This window comes from Mobula birostris, chromosome 3 (assembly GCF_030028105.1).
Source record: "Mobula birostris isolate sMobBir1 chromosome 3, sMobBir1.hap1, whole genome shotgun sequence".
NCBI lineage: Eukaryota > Metazoa > Chordata > Chondrichthyes > Myliobatiformes > Myliobatidae > Mobula > Mobula birostris.
In genome coordinates this window covers 151,578,625-151,597,253 of record NC_092372.1, presented here as the reverse complement: position 1 = coordinate 151,597,253, position 18,629 = coordinate 151,578,625, and the positions used below count along the sequence as shown (strand labels likewise).

At 34.7% G+C, this 18,629-nt stretch overlaps 1 protein-coding gene across 1 annotated transcript in view; it reads left to right on the top strand.

Moving 5' to 3' along the window:
- The window catches only part of galnt12 (UDP-N-acetyl-alpha-D-galactosamine:polypeptide N-acetylgalactosaminyltransferase 12), a 56,115-nt gene extending 42,418 nt beyond the window's left edge, over positions 1 to 13,697 (top strand). Inside the window, exons 5-10 of the mRNA XM_072253443.1 lie at positions 2,225 to 2,342; positions 2,813 to 2,989; positions 3,680 to 3,811; positions 6,933 to 7,046; positions 9,753 to 9,908; positions 10,319 to 13,697. Coding sequence (XP_072109544.1) covers positions 2,225 to 2,342; positions 2,813 to 2,989; positions 3,680 to 3,811; positions 6,933 to 7,046; positions 9,753 to 9,908; positions 10,319 to 10,459 — 838 coding nt within the window. The 3' untranslated portion in view covers positions 10,460 to 13,697. The remainder of the gene's footprint in view (positions 1 to 2,224; positions 2,343 to 2,812; positions 2,990 to 3,679; positions 3,812 to 6,932; positions 7,047 to 9,752; positions 9,909 to 10,318) is intronic.
- The last annotated feature ends 4,932 nt before the right edge of the window (positions 13,698 to 18,629 follow it).

Below are 18,629 nucleotides of genomic sequence, written 5' to 3'. Positions count from 1 at the left end.
ATTTCGGAAAACCAGAAAATGATTAATTAAAAAAGTACTACTAAAAATTTCATTAAAGTATTTAACAGGAGTAAATTAACTAAAATTTATGTTGATTTAAATAATATGAATTACTTAGTATATTAATGAGGCATAGTGTTAATCCACTCAAATTCTGGGGACCAAACATCGGACCGCTGTTTTTCTTTTAGAGTGGAGCGTGCAAGGGTGCATTAAAGAGCATGCTGGCATTGCCCATGGTTCTATATGGATCGAATGCTCACTTATCAATGTGAGCCCTCCCATTGTGTTCAATCTTAATAAGTTAGACTCGTCTTAATAGAAAATGAACTGTATACTGTTGTGTATACAGCATTAAAATCAAATCCATATCAAATTATGTGATGTATGTGTGCATACATTTGTGCAGACAATTAATATTCTGAATTGTAATGCTATCCCAGCAACTTTTTTGAATTTGATAATGGTGAAGAAAATGAGATTTGCACACAATAGTTCATGGTCTTCACATAAAAAGGACATCCACCAAGCAGCCTGTAACAAGAATGGCTAACGTTTAAAATCACTTCTAAAGTTAATACATTCTGTTTTTTCACTGGTATTTATGCATTATCAATGTGTTTATTTGCACTTTTTAAAATTAATTTTTCAATACTTGCAACAATGTTGAAAACTAGTTACATTTCCTTTAGACAAAATATGATGTGATTCCTATATGTGTATTTGTTTGCAGTTGTTTATATTTAGCTGTTTTTATTTAGAATATTTTGAATAGAAATACAGTGGAGCATTTTCTGTTGCAAAATAAAACGTAGCTTATCAATATTAAAAAATTGCCTTTTTATACAAATTGGGTTAAGGAATGGTACAAGCCAGAAGGATAGTTGAAGGTCTTCATAGAATTCTCTTACAGAAGTTAAAGCTAACTGTTTTATTTGGTTATTATTTGGGCTAGAATTTGTGGTATTGTAATTTATTCTTATAAAATGAGAAGTAATCTTTAATATTTATTGAAATAACATTTAATTTAAAGATAAAATAATCTCTTGTAATGCATTCACATAGCATTTGTCATTAGAAGTTAATGGATATAAAGCATTGTGACACAGTTTAAAACTATATGCCTCACTGGATTTTAGGCTAAACACACTTCCCACAATATGTTTATAGCTCTGCAGGTTATACATCTCCAGTGCTCTGTGCTGCTTGTTAACAATTTTTAATCTATTTAAGGAAAATTACTTGCTTTATTCAGACAGGTCCCTGTAGTTTTTTATTGAACTTTAAGTTTGTCCTTCAAAACTAAAAATTTTTAGGAAAAACTAATCACTATTTAATAACTTTGGAAAAAGTTGACTAAAGTTTCCTGTATTTTGTATCCATTTAAAAATATGGTGATCCAGGTGTTCTCTAGCTAAGGTTTAACATAATTTTAACAAATCATGTTTACTTTTTTTTCAATTTTATCCCTCTTGGAATGAACCCAAACAATTGTTTACTTTTTATCTACCTGATCTGTATCCAATTTATAGTTATGCTTCTGTTTCTATCCCAGAGTCTTTTACTATATTTTGCCTTTGGATTCTAACATTCTCATTTTTGTGCAATGCTTTAATCCTCACAGTGGTCCGTGTCAAATTTAATTTGGAACTTACTGACCATTCTGACTTCATCTGCCTCTACCTACAAAAATATCCCAATATTGGTTGCAACCACACAATTTAGTAACACCCACAAATTATACTAAAAAGCTCTGTATGTTAGTAGTCACAGCACTGATTTGTAGGACTCACTTGCTACATGCTCTATCTGAATAATTACCATTCAAGCTATTTTTTGCTTTTGGTGTTGCAGCCAACTTCGTGTCCATTTTGCTACACATCCCTTGACTTTGCATACACCAAGATCCATACAGTTATTATGGTACCATATGATATTAACATTGCATAAAATCATACTAACTTCACTCAGTGTGAATATATTTGCTCTTGCTTAAATATGATGTAAAATGAAGTTAATATTTTAAAATATTCAAGTATTACATTATAATCAACTTATTCTATTATTTGAAGGACTGGAATTTATGACCTTGCTCAACCAAAGTAATGATAAATATTAAAAAGATCAACATGGTTAATATCTGTAGTTATTGGTACCTTGATTTTACTAATCATTAAAAATTATTTTAATAGGATAAAAATAATTATCCTATTTGTTTCAAAAGGTCTCCAACCATGGCAGGCGGGCTGTTTGCTGTCAGTAAAAAGTACTTTGAGTATCTGGGCACATATGATACTGGGATGGAGGTCTGGGGAGGAGAGAACCTGGAGTTTTCCTTCAGGGTGAGACTTAATTTTTAATTTGATGTTGAATGTCTAATTGAAGGTTTTTTTTCCCGCTTGGTGATTCTTTGCATGAAAGATTTGGGTAGTCTTGGCGTAGTTTCTTGGAAGAAAAGCCTCTTGCAAGATAATACTTTGACAACTCTCATGTTATGAATTTTATTTGCTTGTACTGTGTCGTATCAGGTAATAGGAAAAAAAATTTTGTTTAGATTCATCACAAAAGTTGAAGGCCAAAACTGATGTTTATTTTACAAGTATGTTTTATGTAAAGTAAATGGAACAAGATTTCTGTAAATTCATTTTCACGCATACTTTAATTTATTTACTGTAACTGATGTTTCACTTCCTGATAAAACAGCCAAGGTGTTTTGAAAAAGTCCAAAATAGTGAAACATACTAGATTTAAGGCACTGAAGTATAATGATTATTCAGTGCTCTTAAAATAACTCAAGTTCTTTCTTTCCCAGATTTGGCAGTGCGGGGGTTCCTTAGAGATACATCCTTGTTCTCATGTGGGTCATGTTTTCCCTAAGCAAGCGCCTTACTCCAGGAGCAAAGCCCTGGCAAACAGTGTACGTGCTGCTGAGGTCTGGATGGATGAGTATAAAGCACTGTACTATCACAGGAATCCACACGCCCGTTTGGTGAGTGATAGTCATCAGTAGCATTTCAATGGGGAATTTTAAAAATTGAAGCTTTATACCATTGTTTGTTTAGTGAATTGCTCTCTGATTCCGGATGTTTATTTAATCTTTAAAGTGCAGAAACTAGAAACAACACCTGCCATTGCAAAGGAAACGTTTGTTTTACTAAACTGTACTTTGATGAAGGTTTAATTTACAACACACCAGTTCCATATCAAAAACATAAATGCAACTTTTTGAACAACTACATAAAAGTTGAAAACTGAAAAAGGAGATTTAACCAGACTCTTTCTAAAGGGGCTGAGACATCTTTTTTCATACATCTTCACTTGAACTTAAGGCACTCAGAATGAGGTGATTATTACTTGCAATTTTGTCTTGCATGTAATTTTTAGGTGCTCTAACAAAACTGAAACTTCTCAGTGTTAATTTTGCAATGGTCGCAGTTTGTTTCCCAGTTTTTTATTGTATATATTTTTGAATTATACTTCCAATAGTTCAGACCAGTTGTTTTGGACAGACTTGTTCCAAATTTTTGTTAAATTTCTATTGTGTCCTGGATTATTTCCTTGTGCATTATGTAATCTGAGAAAACTACTTAAAGTTGTAGAACAAGGGAGTTTAGTTTAAGTGAAGACTCTTAAAGTTTGATATGGTTTTAGATTTTTTTCAATCATCATTTGTTTACAGGAGCCATATGGTGATATAACAGAGAGAAGAACACTAAGAGAGAAACTACAGTGTAAAAGCTTCAAATGGTTTTTGGAGAACATTTATCCTGATATACATGTACCTGAAGATCGTCCAGGTTTCTTTGGAATGGTAAATATACTGTGCTGTATTTAGCCTAACTCCATCACTAAATGTGAGGTAGTTTTCACCATCTGCTGTTGTCTGAATCTAAAACCCTCATGTAACTTTTGCAATGAAACTCTAAGTGATGGACTAGCCTAGGCATTTGATGGAGTGTGTGTTATTAACATTAACACAGACTATTATGCTCGGCCCAAGCAAATGTCTTGGTGTACACCATTTAGTGCTGAGTGATGACAAAAAAAAAGCTAAGCTCTCTAAATTCAGCTAACCACCAATGTTTTGATGGATTGTTATTGAAAATTATTGTTAATTTTCGTGATGTTGCTCATTTTAACAGCACAGTCCATCTCCCAAAATAACCTCATTGCCTTTAAGGAAGTAATTATTGCTCTTTGATTTGTTTGGTTAAAATTAATTGCAAAAAAAACCTGCAATCATCATCATTTTTTTTTCTCAAGGTCATTATATATTTATCTAAAGAAAGCACTTGTGTTATAATCCTATAGTTTGCATTATAATGTTAACCCATCAAGACTTGTACAAACAAGAATTTGGTCACAGTGGATGAGCAGTACTAGCAAGGCGTCACTTCCGATACTTTCCTGAAGAAGATAAGGGTCCACTGACTCAAATCTTTTTGATAATCATCCTGTATTGAGTTTTCTGCAATTAACTTTGTATGTATGATGGCCTCTCCAGATTTTTTAATATTAGTAGATCATCTTCCATATTTTCTTTGATAAGTTGGATAGGTCTACTGCAGTTACTTAATATGTCCTGTCCTGACAGTTTGCATTAATTTCTCATGTTCTGCTGTTATTGTTTCCTTTTAGGAAAGATGTTGTGATAGAGAGAGGTGCATTTCCTGTTGAGATTTGTAGGAAAATAGGCCATTGGTTAGCTGGCTATTTCATCATATTGGCAAAAAATATCAATATTATAAAAAAACAGCTTATATCCTGAAGAGGTAATTTTCAAACATCACACTATTTGGATTGTTGCTTTCAAATTGCCTCTTAAATTAGAACGAGATTAGAAAAGCTGAAAGAAGATACGAGGGTACTTTGGCAAGTAAGGTGAAAATAAATCCAAAGGGTTTCTACAGTTATATTAATAGCAAAAGGCTAGTGAGGAATAAAATTGGTTCCTTAGAGAATCAGAGTGGACAGCTATGTCTGGAGCCAAAAGAGATGGGGGAGATTTTGAACAATTTCTTCGGTATTCACTAAGGAGAAGGATATTGAATGGTGTAAGGTAAGGGAAACAGGTAGGGAAGTTATGGAAACTATGATGATTAAAGAAGAGGAAGTACTGGTGCTTTTAAGGAATATAAAAGTGGATAAGTCTCTAGGTCCTGACAGGATATTCCCTAGGACCTTGAGGGAGGTTAGTGTGGAAATAGCAGGGGCTCTGACAGAAATATTTCAAATGTCATTAGAAACGGGGATGGTTCCAGAGGATTGGCGTATTGCTGATGTTGTTCCATTGTTTAAAAAGGGTTCTAAGAGTAAACCTAACAGTTATCAGCCTGTGAGTTTGATGTCAGTGGTGGGCAAATTGATGGAACGTATTCTTAGAGATGATATATATAATTATCTGGATAGACAGGGTCTGATTAGGAACAGTCAGCATGGATTTGTGCATGGAAGGTCATGTTTGACAAATCTTACTGAATTTTTTGAAAAGGTTACTAGGAAAGTTGATGAGGGTAAAGCGGTGGATGTTGTCTATATGGACTGCAGGAAGGCCTTTGACAAGGTTCCACAGGGAAGGTTAGTGAGGAAGGTTCAATCGTTAGGTATTAATATTGAAGTAGTAAAATGGATTCAGCAGTGGCTGGATGGGAGCCGCCAAAGAGTAGTGGTGGATAACTATTTGTCAGACTGGAAGCCAGTGACTAGTGGTGTGCCTCAGGGATCTGTACTGGGTCCAATGTTGTTTGTCATATACATTAAATATCTGGATGATGGGGTGGTAAATTGGATGAGTAAGTATGCAGATGATACTAAGATAGGTGGAGTTGTGGATAATGAAGTAGGTTTTCAAAGCTTGCAAAAAGATTTAGGCCAGTTAGAAGAGTGGACTGAAAGATGGCAGATGGAGTTTAATGCTGATAAATGTGAGGTGCTTCATTTTGGGAGGACTAATCAAAATAGGACATACATGGTAAATGGTAGGGCATTGAAGAATGCAGTAGAACAGAGGGATCTAGGAATAATGGTGCATAATTCCCTGAAGGTGGAATCTCATGTGGATAGGGTGGAGAAGAAAGCTTTTGGTACGCTGGCCTTTATTAATCAGAGCATTAAGTATAGGAGTTGGGATGTAATGTTGAAATTGTATAAGGCATTGGTGAGGCCAAATTTGGAGTATTGTGTACAGTTTTGGTCACCGAATTATAGGAAAGATGTCAACAAAATAGAGAGAGTACAGAGAAGATTTACTAGAATGTTACCTGGGTTTCATCACCTAAGTTACAGAGAAAGGTTGAAGAAGTTAGGTCTTTATTCTTTGGAGCGTAGAAGGTTGAGGGGGGACTTGATAGAGGAATTTAAAATTATGAGGGGGATAGATAGAGTTGACGTGGATAGGCTTTTTCCATTGAGAGTGGGGGAGATTCAAACAAGAGGACATGAGTTGAGAGTTAAAGGGCAAAAGTTTAGGGGTAACATGAGGGGGAACTTCTTTACTCAGAGAGTGGTAGCTGTGTGGAACGAGCTTCCAGCAGAAGTGGTTGAGGCAGGTTCAATATTGTCATTTAAAGTTAAATTGGATAGCTATATGGACAGGAAAGGAATGGAGGGTTATGGGCCGAGTACAGGTCGGTGGGACTAGGTGAGAGTAAGCGTTTGGCACGGACTAGAAGGGCCGAGATGGCCTGTTTCCATGCTTTAATTGTTATGTGGTTAAAGTTGAATTATCTCTGTTAAAATTTAATGAAGCCCTATCCCAGTATTTTTGCCTTTGGATTGTAAAATCACAAGTCCCTAACGTCAGAGATGCTATTAAGCATCAACAAAGAACATTGTAAAACAAAGATTTTTTTTCAGCTTCTAAAGTAGGATGCTAAATTTTAGATTTCTGTCCATGGCAGTATAATCTAATTTCCATATTGTGTGTTCTTCAGCTGAAGAACAAAGGGATGTCTCAGTACTGCTTTGATTACAATCCACCAAATGAACACAATGTTGCAGGAGAAAAAGTCATTCTGTACCAATGTCATGGAATGGGGCAAAATCAGGTATGTGAACTGGGACAAAGTTTTTGACCTGAATTATTAACTGTTTCTCTTCTCACAAATCTGGCCTGAGTTAAGTGAGTTTTTCCAGTACTTTCTATTACTAAATGTGAAAACATGTTTATTTAGTGGATATGTGGATGGATGTGATTAATGCTCTCCTGCTGGTGTTTAATATATTGGCATTGTACTGCTCTCAAAGTTCAAAATAAATGATCAAATTACATGTATGTCATCATATACTACCCTGAGATTCATTTTTCCATGCGCATACTCAGCAAATCTATACAATAGTAATTATAACAGAATCAATGAAAGATCAATCAGAATGCAGTAGACAACGAACTGCAAATGCAAATAGAAAAAAAAATAAATAACGAGAACATGAGATAATGTCCTTAAAGTGAGATCATTAGTTGTGAGAACATCTCAGTGATGGGCAAGTGAGTGTACTATCATTACAAGTGTATAAACCTCCAGTGCAAGTTCTGTGGTTTGGACGTGATGTTATTGAGAGTCCTATCATCTGTTCATATTTACTAGGTGTGAGGACTACTGAATGTTGGATAGCTTGGAAGTTTTGAAATATTTAACTTCTTCAGCTTTTTTTTGGTGGATTCCTGGGATGATGCAAAGAGCTGGGTCATGAAGGGACTGCAAAGAATGAAGATTTTCATTTAGTTAACTAGGAAGCCAGACAGGGGATATCAGATCTTGTGACAGGGAAGCAAAATGGAGCTGGATAAAACTAGAGAGCAAGGTTTGGTGTCTGAGGATGGAAGCTTAGAAGGCAGTTGGAAAAATGTTAATTTGTACCTTTTGGGAAGAATAGGATTTTTTTTTGAATTATGAGAAACTTATACATACTGGTGAAGAATGAACTTGGTGTATTGCTTCATGAATTGCAGGAATTAAAATCCAGTTACAGTTTGCAATTAAGTAGGCAAGTTGTATATTGATCTCTATTTCAAAGAGGTTGAAGTAAAATAAAAAATAATATTTTAAAATGCAAACAACAATGATGTCAATGATGGCATGAACATTGACTTCTCTGACTTCCACCTTTGCCCCACCTCCCCCTCATACCCCATCAGTTATTTATTTTTATACACACATTCTTTCTCTCACTCTCCTTTTTCTCCCTCTGTCCCTCTGACTATACCCCTTGCCCATCCTCTGGGACCCCCTCTCCCTTGTCTTTCTCCCCGGGCCCCCTGTCCCATGATCCTCTCATATCCCTTTGCCAATCACCTGTCCAGCTCTTGGCTCCATCCCTCCCCCTCCTGTCTTCTCCTATCATTTTGGATCTCCCCTTCCCCTCCCACTTTCAAATCTCTTACTAACTCTTCCTTCAGTTAATCCTGACGAAGGGTCTCGGCCTGAAACTTCGACTGCGCCTCTTCCTAGAGATGCTGCCTGGCCTGCTGCATTCACCAGCAACTTTGATGTGTGTTGCTTAAAAAGTAATATTGCTGAGATTGTACAGGCATTGAAACCACATTTGAAATACTGTACAGTTTAAGCATGTGTTTCAAAGGAAGAATTTTATTGATTTGGAATCAATGTAGTGAAGGTATGCCAGGTTAAATCTGGGGATGATGGGTCAGCTAGTGAAGTAGAAATGAGGAAGCTAACCTGTATTTCAGTTTAGGAGGACAAGTGCTGTCATTGACACAGGTAAGATTCAGAAAAGCATTCAGACTAGATTGAGGGTCTTTACCTGAAACGTCAACTGTCCATTTCCTTCCACTGATACTGACTAACGTGCTTTAATTTATATATTAACTTTTTATGTGATATTTTCAAAAACCTTTTAGAAGTCAAATGCATCAAAGTCACTGATTGTCCCTTATCTATCTTTCTAGTCCCTTTATCAATGTTGCTTGTTACACCTTAAAAAAAACTTCCTGTGCATTTGTTAAATTTAATTTCCCTTTCATAAACTCATGTTGACTTTGTCCAATCCTTTTAATGTTTTCCAGCTGTTCTGTGATTACATCTTGCAAGTCAGTAATTTGCTATTTGTTTTTCCCTTGAGTGCTATTTATTTCTTCTCATATAAATGACAGAATTGCATGTCTTTTGCCAATTTTGCTCCTACCATCTTTGCCTTAAAGAAATGGTGCAATTTGTCTGGAATATCTGACTGCTTTCAACATAAAAAGAGGTTGCATCAGGTTAAAATTATTTACTTGTCCATTGCAATTAAATCTTTTATGCATCAGAATCTCACTTCTAATTGTGTTCAGTAATTTTTCAGATAATAGTTTGTGGTTTTTGACTATTCTAAGACATTTCAGGCAGGTACACAGATTATATTGCTTGTGCTTGCATGGTAATACAGCATGATTTGTCTGTTCTGGTGTTAAAAGTCTTATCGGTAAATTCAAATGGCAGTAAAATCAATTAGATTCTTGGCACTCAGTTGTTTTACTTTGAGTGACATTTCCTTTCACTGATTACATAATTATTTAAAATGTCTTTTCCAGTTAATTTAACATGCAAAAATGAGAACACTTGCATTTTTTTCTTTTGGTTTCTAATGTCTTGTCATAGTCATTGGTAGGGAATGCACTATTTTATTGGAGAACCTCTACCTCGAACAATCATTGAAAGAAGTTTACAATCCTTCATAGTGTCATCCAAGTACTATGACAGTGGTCCTTTTGTTGTCACAATAAAGCTAAGTCACTTTTTTTTATATTCTAGTTTTTTGAATATTCATCACATAATGAAATCCGTTATAACACTCGGCAGCCCGAGGCCTGCATTGCAGTGGATGCTGGCAATGACTACCTGACAACGTACCTTTGCCGAGAGAATAACCAGCCTGTACCTGAAAACCAGCAATTCATTTTTAAGGAGGTAAAGCTCATCTTAAATTACGATTAATTTACTTGTTTGTAAATAGAAATTTAAAGATGCTTCCATGTTATTCATAATATATCTTCAAAGTTGTAATTATTCATGCCTTGTTTTTTAGTTTTCCAACTTGTCACTTTCATTAAATGATAGTTATCTATATAAAATATGCCAAATAATCTGAGTAAGTATCAGATGTGGTTGATAAAAGACGTCCCATACATAAACTGTTATCCAGGATATTGTTTTGTACAATAGAAACAGAAAACCATACCCCAAACAAATGTAATCATGAAATCAGAAATATTGCTTTAGAGCACTTGTAGGGTAAGCTGTGATTGCAAAATAGTATTCTGTCTGAACTATTTAAATTAATTCCTGATCTTGGTTATCTTTTGTTTTTATATCTTCAGGATGGTTCAATCTACCACGTCCAGTCAAAGAAATGTATAGAGGCTGTAGTCAATGCATTCAATAATGATCGTCCAGGGCCATTACTGCGCCCATGTTCAGATAGTGATTACCAGAAATGGCTCTTTCAAGAAAGAAAATGATCTCTATATGTTTACATCCATTAGTAGCCAGATAAACAGGAATCCATTGACTTCATAGGTTCGAAAAGCAGCCATGACCAAAAAGTAACAGAGTTTTCTTGTGGAAAAATGGGATCTTAATTTTTTTGGACATTGCCTTTAGAGTATTTAGTATGGAATTTTAATATTTCAGTAATATTATGGCATCTTTGTATCAATTTTTTCATTGAAATCTTTATATTTAGTAATAATGACTCAAATTTATATTAAAAAAAGACCCTTAACTTTATAAAGGATAATTTTTAAGTGCGAACTTGTGTAATTGGTAAGAAATTTAACTGCAAGTATTTGTGTTGAACTTAAATGATGAAGGACCTCTGAGATTTAGTCACTCCTCTGAAGGGCTTTAATGAAATAAGGATTGGAAATGAAATTTGGACTTCATTCCTGTTGTTACTGCTTGTGATCTGCGATATCATAGTTACAAGAAAGGACACAAAATTGCCAACCTAATTCACGTAGAGTATGAGCAGAGACCTTCTCTTTCACCAAGGGTGAAGATAAGGAAAGAGTAAGAAACTTGGGTGGTTTTCTTGTAACTGCAGTTTTGATCTTATCTTTGTTCAATGCACTTTAGACAATAATATTTTTTTCTATAGATCTCAAATTCTTTCAGTTCTTTAATCTTGCCTCTCTTTACTCCAGTGTGTTATTAAAAGTGACACTGCAAACAGGTTTAAGCTAACGAGGTGGCATATATTGGAAGTTCTTGTAAGACATATTTAAAAGTTTGACTTAAAGCATTAAAAATATCTTGGGAATATAAATAGGAAACACAAGGAGAGAAAAATATTTCCAAATAGTGCTGGCTGTTTTTATTTCTGACTGTGGGAAATGGTTTGCCTTTCATGTGAATAAACAAAAAGTGAGGTTATGCACTTGATGTACATTTTGTCCCAAGAAGCATTTTGTCTGGTTTTGTAGACTTAGTGAGATTTCCATTTTTGTTTTGGTACAATTTTGTTTTTGTGGTTAGTGCAAGTATCAGAGATGGATGATCTCACAATCTCTTTATGTTGAAACTGAATTGGAAGGTTAAAGCTGGCCTGGATGTTGACAAATAGCACCTTGGGAGTCATTGATCTTCAGCTGAACAGAAACGCGAGGCTTTGATTTAATGCCTTCTCTGAAAAGTACATAAATATTAGTGTAGATTTCATAGATTTCATGTCCTGTCCTAGGATGAACTTGAAATCTGACTCAAAGGCAAGAGAACTGCCATTGAAACAAACAAACACTCCTGCATGCATAGACCTTGGCAACTGTCCAATTCTTTCATATTTTTTGAACCTGTTTTGGAATATAGGACCCAAACTGAATTAGGTTGAGACTCTGGCATAGTTTGTTCAGCTGCTGCCTTAGCTCCATGGACCAGGGTTCAATCCTGCGTAGAGTTTGCACATTCTCTTTGTGACTGCATTAATTTCTTCTAGGTTTTCCACTTTTCTCCCACATCCTCAAAAGTGTCCTGTTTGGAACTGTAAAATGCTTCTGGTATATAGATGAGAGGTAGATTTTGGAGTAGTTTTTACGAAGAGTAAAACTGACTAGTGTTTGATTAGGGTAAATGCTGTATACTGGTTGGTATGGTCTGAAGGGTTATTTCTGTGTTGTATCTCTCTAACTTGGGTTTACCCAACTTGGGGTCCATGGACCCTTTGTTTAATGGTATTGGTTCATGGCATAAAAAAGTTTAGGAACCCCTGCTCAAACTCTTTGGGTTGTTAAGTTGGGACGTAGGTAATCATTATAATGAAATCTTGCTTGCCTATACATTGCTAAATTTTGGTGTACCTATTTGCCTTTGACTTGGAATTGACCGTATAAAAACACTGGAGTAAAATTTTGGCAAGATTATGACGAACTCAAATTATATATTTTTAAATGATTCTGTTCCAAGTTGTGGATAACACAAATGATTTGTCCTGATGAGCTTTTCTTTCTGAAATGCTTCAAAAGACTTGAACTTAAGTTTGAAGCTAAGTTCACATTGGGTTAAATTGTTTTTACATTCTCTTTTGCTGGCTCATTCCAGTCAATATAGCTGTGATATCATATGCTGCAGATGAACAACAAATGTACCATGGCTCATTTGAATACTGAAGTCTTTTATTTTGATATGAGATTTGAAAGAGCTCTATTTTTGCACTCTAATTGGAAAATGTGATTAACTTTATTGCAGCATTTGGTCTAGTTTCTTTTACAACAAATGGCCAAAAACTATATAAATTCACAAGTGCTGTATATGCATACATGGTCACTAAACTGTGACAATTCTACAGAGCAGAGCTGAGCTAGATGGATTTCCTGATCTATATATTTGATATGATGCTAACTGAATCCTGAATATGGGGAATATAATTTTAAATAGTTTCAGACAGCAAATTACTGGAAATGTAAGGGCTTTAACTTATAAAAATACAGTGATCTCTTGGGGCTTCCATAATGTGTAATATTTTGTCTAGAACTATTTTTATTGAGGGAACGTATTTAAATCTTCATGTTCCTGCAGTGTGTTGACTATGCAAGCATTTTTTTTAGGGATTGTGAAGTTGAAGTCATTTTAAATCAAATTAATTGCTGCTGCTTGGCAGCCATGTTGGTTTTTGAATTGCACCTGATAGTGTTTGAGATATGACTGTTTAAGAAAAAATTACCTTGGATATGAATTCAGATGCAAAAGGATTTCCTCTCTCAAATAATGGGGGTTGTTTTTGATTAAGAAACTAATTTTCTAATCTACCTTTTTGTAAGATTTTTGCTGTTCTCCAGCATCTTTCTTGAATCTCAACTAAGTGACTGCATAGCCTGGTGGTTGAATTGTATAGTTGCCCACAAATGCTGTAACATCAATTCAGTGCGATAATATTTTTTTGTTTTTCACTTGCTAGCTTGCTGGCAGGCTAACAATAAATGTAAAATGCTGCTCAGAAAAAATGGAATTAATGGTAAATTTTTAAAGGGTTTCCAGTAAATTGTGAGAAAAATCATGTGTTGGTGAGAATCAAAAGAACACTGTACTGTTGAATTATTTTTTTTCCCCAATAAGGTGTCGCTTGCACTTTACAAAATCCAATACTCCTGAATCTGTCCTTGTGATGCTTTTGAGTATGTTGGTTGGGCTCTTTTTTTGGAAATTAATGTATTAAACTTGTACAACAATCCCCTGAATGTTTCTTAAAGCAATAAAATTGTTGCAGGGAATTGTGTGAAACTTTCAAAGTTGTGAGATCTGTTAATTATCAGGTCATGTGTAATCATGGATATGCTCTGGTGAACCCATCTTTGTCAACTGCAGCTGAAATATACTCTAGGCAAGTTTGCATTAGGAGGCTATAGATTTGGGGTAATCACACTAGCCAGACTCAAGGTAATGTAGTCCAAGTATCAGCAGAAAAATTGCAACCAATAGTTTGGCAAAGAACCTGGGCTTGTTTTGCTTAGAAAAGACTTCTAGCAATTCCCAAAGCAGATAATCTATTTTGGGTGCTCTCTCAGGGTGAATTTGCGGGGCAAGGTAAATGTTCGAGCATGTCCTCAAACCTCAGTGAGGCAAAATGCCTCTTGATATGGAAATCCCCAAACATGACTAGTCAGTGGAGAAGAAGCATTCAGAATAGCACTAAAAACCTTGCATCAATGTGTCTTATCTGGAGTATACAGAAGTCTTGTGTAAATGTGGAAGGAGGACACAACCTCACAGCCAAACCACTTGCCTATACTTTTAGACACCACCTGCCCCATTCATAATGAAGGCTGTTGGCCCTACAGTGATCTCAATAGTTACTTCAATCCACAGAACCATAGTGGAACCAAATTATCTTTGATTTTAAGGGATTGCTGAAGAAGGAAGAGAAGTAATTGTCAGTATTTCACTTCCTTTCTGGTAAGAGGAAATGAGATGAAGGAGCAATTCCAACATCAGCAATTGAAGTCCTGCCTATGAATTTAATGTTTCCATGATGAAAAAACTGCTTGGGGAGTGTGCATTTTGGTATGGAGTTGCAGGTTATTCCTCTTCATGTGTATTGGGTGGCATTTTTGCCAAATTCCTCAGCATGTCTGTTTTTTTTTTCCTTTCTTTTTCAATCTTTTTATCAGTTTCATAAAGATATAAACATGACATAGTAGTTATTGGGAATACATTGTTATAATTAACATGAGTGATTATAAAGCCAAATAATACTTAAATGATAAAACTCCCAATCATATAGGATACCAATGAATAATATAGAACAAAGAAAAATATCTAAACAAAAATCATGAAAAATGAAAAAAAAAATAACCCCCCCCCCCCAAAAAAAACTAATCTAAACAGAATTAATCAACTAAACTAAAAAAAAGACCTGGGCTGTTTTAACATAATAAAAAATGGGAGAAAAGAAAACCTTAAGTGTCGACGACTCCGTTCCTCTCAACCAACATTACAGAGAAGTAAAATAAGTTTGGAAATAGTCAAATTACACCATATGAAAATGCTGAATAAATAGCCTCCAAGTCTTTTCGAATTTAATGGAAGGGTCATAAACAACACTTCTAATTTTTCCCAAATTTAAACATAACATAATTTGTGAAAACCAATGAAATATGGTAGGATTAATCTCTTTCCTATTCGGCAAAATGGATCTTCTAGCCTTTAAAGTAAGAAATACAATCATCCAATGAGCTGAAGAGGTTAAATGATTTAATTCTATCATTGGTAACCCAAAAATAGCAGTAATTGGGTGAGGTTGTAAGTATATTCAAAACTGTTGAAATAATATCAAAAATATCTTTCCAATATTTTTTCAACAAAGGACATGATCAAAACATGTGAGTTGAAGAAGCTATCTCGGAGTGACATCTATCACATACAGGATTTATATAACAGTAATAACAAGGTAATTTATCTTTGGACATATGAGCCCTGTGCACTACTTTAAACTGTATCAATGCATGTTTAGCACATATAGAAGATGAATTAACTAATTGAAGAATTTTTTCCCATTTTGCAATCGGTACAGTAATCTTAAGTTCCCTTTCCCAATAAGTTTTAATTTTATTAGGTACATCAGGACATAAATTTGTAATTATATTATAAATAATTGCTACAACACCTTTCTGAGAGAGATTTAAATCTAAATTTTTTTCCAAAATATCCATTGGATATAAGTGTGGAAAATTAGGAGAAACAGTAATTAAAAAGTTTCTAACCTGTAGGTATCTAAAAAAAGTGAGATCTAGGTAAATTATATTTATTAGATAGTTGATCAAAGGACATAAAACAATTATCCAAAAATAAATCACAAAATCGTACTATACCTTTGATTTTCCAATCTAAATAAGTTTGATCCATATTGGAAGGTTGAAAAAAGAAATTAGGTATAATAGGACTTGCTAAAATAAATTAGTTCAACCCAAAAAATTTTGGAAATTGGAACCATATACGTAAAGTATGCTTAACTATTGGATTATTCATTTGTTTATACAGTTTAGAAAGAATGAAAGGAAGCTAAGTCCCTAAAACTGAACCCAGTGAAAACCCTTGTAATGAATTACATTCAAGATTTACCCAATGTGGACTTGAAATTGCATCCAAGTCTTGTAACCAAAATTTTAAGTATAGAGTATTAATTGCCTAATAATATAATCTAAAATTCGGGAGTGCTAACCCTACCCCCCACACCTTTTTTTTAGATTTCTGTAAATGCCTTTTACCTAGCCTAGGGTTTTTGTTCTGCCATACATATGAAGAAATTTTTGAGTCAACATATCAAAAAAAAGATTTTGGAATAAAAATTGGAGCCAATTGAAATACATATAGAAATTTAGGCAAAATAATCATCTTAATAGCATTGACCCAACCAATCAAAGACAAAGACATTGGTGACCATTTAGTAAATAAAAGTTTAATCTGATCGATTAAAGGTAAAAAATTAGCTTTAAATAAATCTTTATACTTTCTTGTGATTATAATCCCTAAACATATAAAAGAGTCAGTAACCAATTTAAATGGTAAACATCCATAAATAGGAACCTGCTTATTTAGGGGAAATAATTCACTCTTATTAAGGTTTAATTTGTAACCAGAAAAATTACTAAATTGAGCCAACAAAGCTAAAATAACAGGAATTGATTTCTCCGGATTAGAGATATATAATAACAAATCATCTGCATATAGTGATAATTTATGTATTTCATTTCTGCAGGTAACACCAAAAATGTTGGGCGAATCACAGATAGCAATTGCCAAAGGTTCAAGGGCAATGTTAAATAATAAAGGACTAAGAGGGCATCCGTGCCTAGTACCGCGAGATAGACGAAAAAAGGGAGATCTTTGATTATTAGTATAAACCGAAGCTACAGGGGTATGATATAATAATTTAATCCAGAATATAAATATCAGACTAAAATTAAATTTCCCGAACACACTAAATAAATAAAGCCATTCAACTCTATCAAAGGGTTGCTCAGCATCTAATGAAATAATACATTCTGGAGTGTTAAATGAGGGGGTATAAACAATATTCATTAGCCTCCTAATATTAAAAGATGAATAATGGTTTTTAATAAATCCTGTTTGGTCCACAGATAAAATTTTAGGTAATACCTTCTCTAACCTAGTTGCTAAAATTTTTGAATCTACATTCAAAAGAGATATCGGTTATATGATGCACAATCAGTAGGATCTTTATTCTTTTTAAGAATTAAGGAACTAGAAGCTTCATAAAATGATTGTGGTAATTTGTGTTTTTTTTTCCAAGCGGAGTTACTAGCTTGATGCTTAACCCAGCACGAACGGAAAGCGTGGAAAGGGCCGGCTGGTCCAAACCTGGGACCATTGGCCTCGAAGTTCAGTGCTGATGCCACTGCACAACCGGCTGGTCAATAATTCTTTAGTTCCCCAATTCTGTTTCAGTTTAAGACAATCCAGGGTTAGCATATTTTAGAGTAATTTGCATGTGCATTATTTGATTATGTCCTTCGAGTGAAATACAAGTTCTAGCTGATTGGATAGTCATTACAAGAAGGGAGGCTTAAATATTTCTGCCGAGTACAATTTTTTTGCCTCCAGTAAGTTTTGACCATAGCAAGGAAAGCTGGGCAGTGACTACTGTACAATATTTGTGATAATTTAATGGTAATTGTAAATCGAAGTTAGGCCCATAGAAAACTTTAATATTTTATAGGTCAAAACTAAGATGTAAATCCTTCTCAGTCATTTCATGCTTTGCATCAATTACATTAAATTGTTTGAGAATCTTTGGGAGATGTACCACATGTGTAATCAGCCTACTAAAGAATATGGAAGGTATTGAGTTTAAATGAGTAAATAATGATACTTTGGAGTATATCAGCATTATAAGGGTGATCAAATCACCAGGTACTGAACAAGTATATCTTTATGGGAAGTAAGACAATACTTGGGGCCTTGGCAGAGAGTTTTATCTTTTTTATTTATAGCTGAGTTGGTAGAATGATGGGAGGATAGTTAATGTTGTGCCTTTCAAGAAAGTCTGCAGGAGTAAGCCAGGGATCTGTAGGCCGGTGAGCCTTTATGTTGTTACAGTTTTTGAAAGGTGTTCTTAGAGATCAGTTATTTGCATTTGGAAACTCATGTACTGATTAAGAATAGCCAGCACGGCTTTGTGCATGGAGATCATGTTGAACAAACCTAGATCTCTTTTCTAGAGTGTTTTTGTTTTGAAAAGTTGAGCAAGAGGATTGATGACGAAGTTGACCTCATGGATTTTAGCAAGGCCTTTGACATGGTAGGGTGGTTTAAAAGTTCAGAACGTGCAGGATCAAGTCAGAGCTAGCAAATTGGATATTAGACTGGTCAGAGGCAGGGGGTGGCAGTGGAGGATTTTTTCAGACGGGAAGCGTGTGACCAGTGATGTGCTCAGGGATCAATGCTGGATCCACTTGTTTGTCAGATAGGTTAATGGTTTAGATACGAATATAGATAGTGTGGTAAATCTGCAGATTACACCAAAATTAGTGTTGCAGTGGACTGTGGAAAAAGGTGTAAGGTTAATGCATGATCCAGTTCAACTGGATCAACTAGATTCTATTTGTAGATTCTATGGTATTTCTTTATTTTTCCTGCAAGTTAATGAATCTCAAGGAAGTATGGTAGCTGACAGACTTG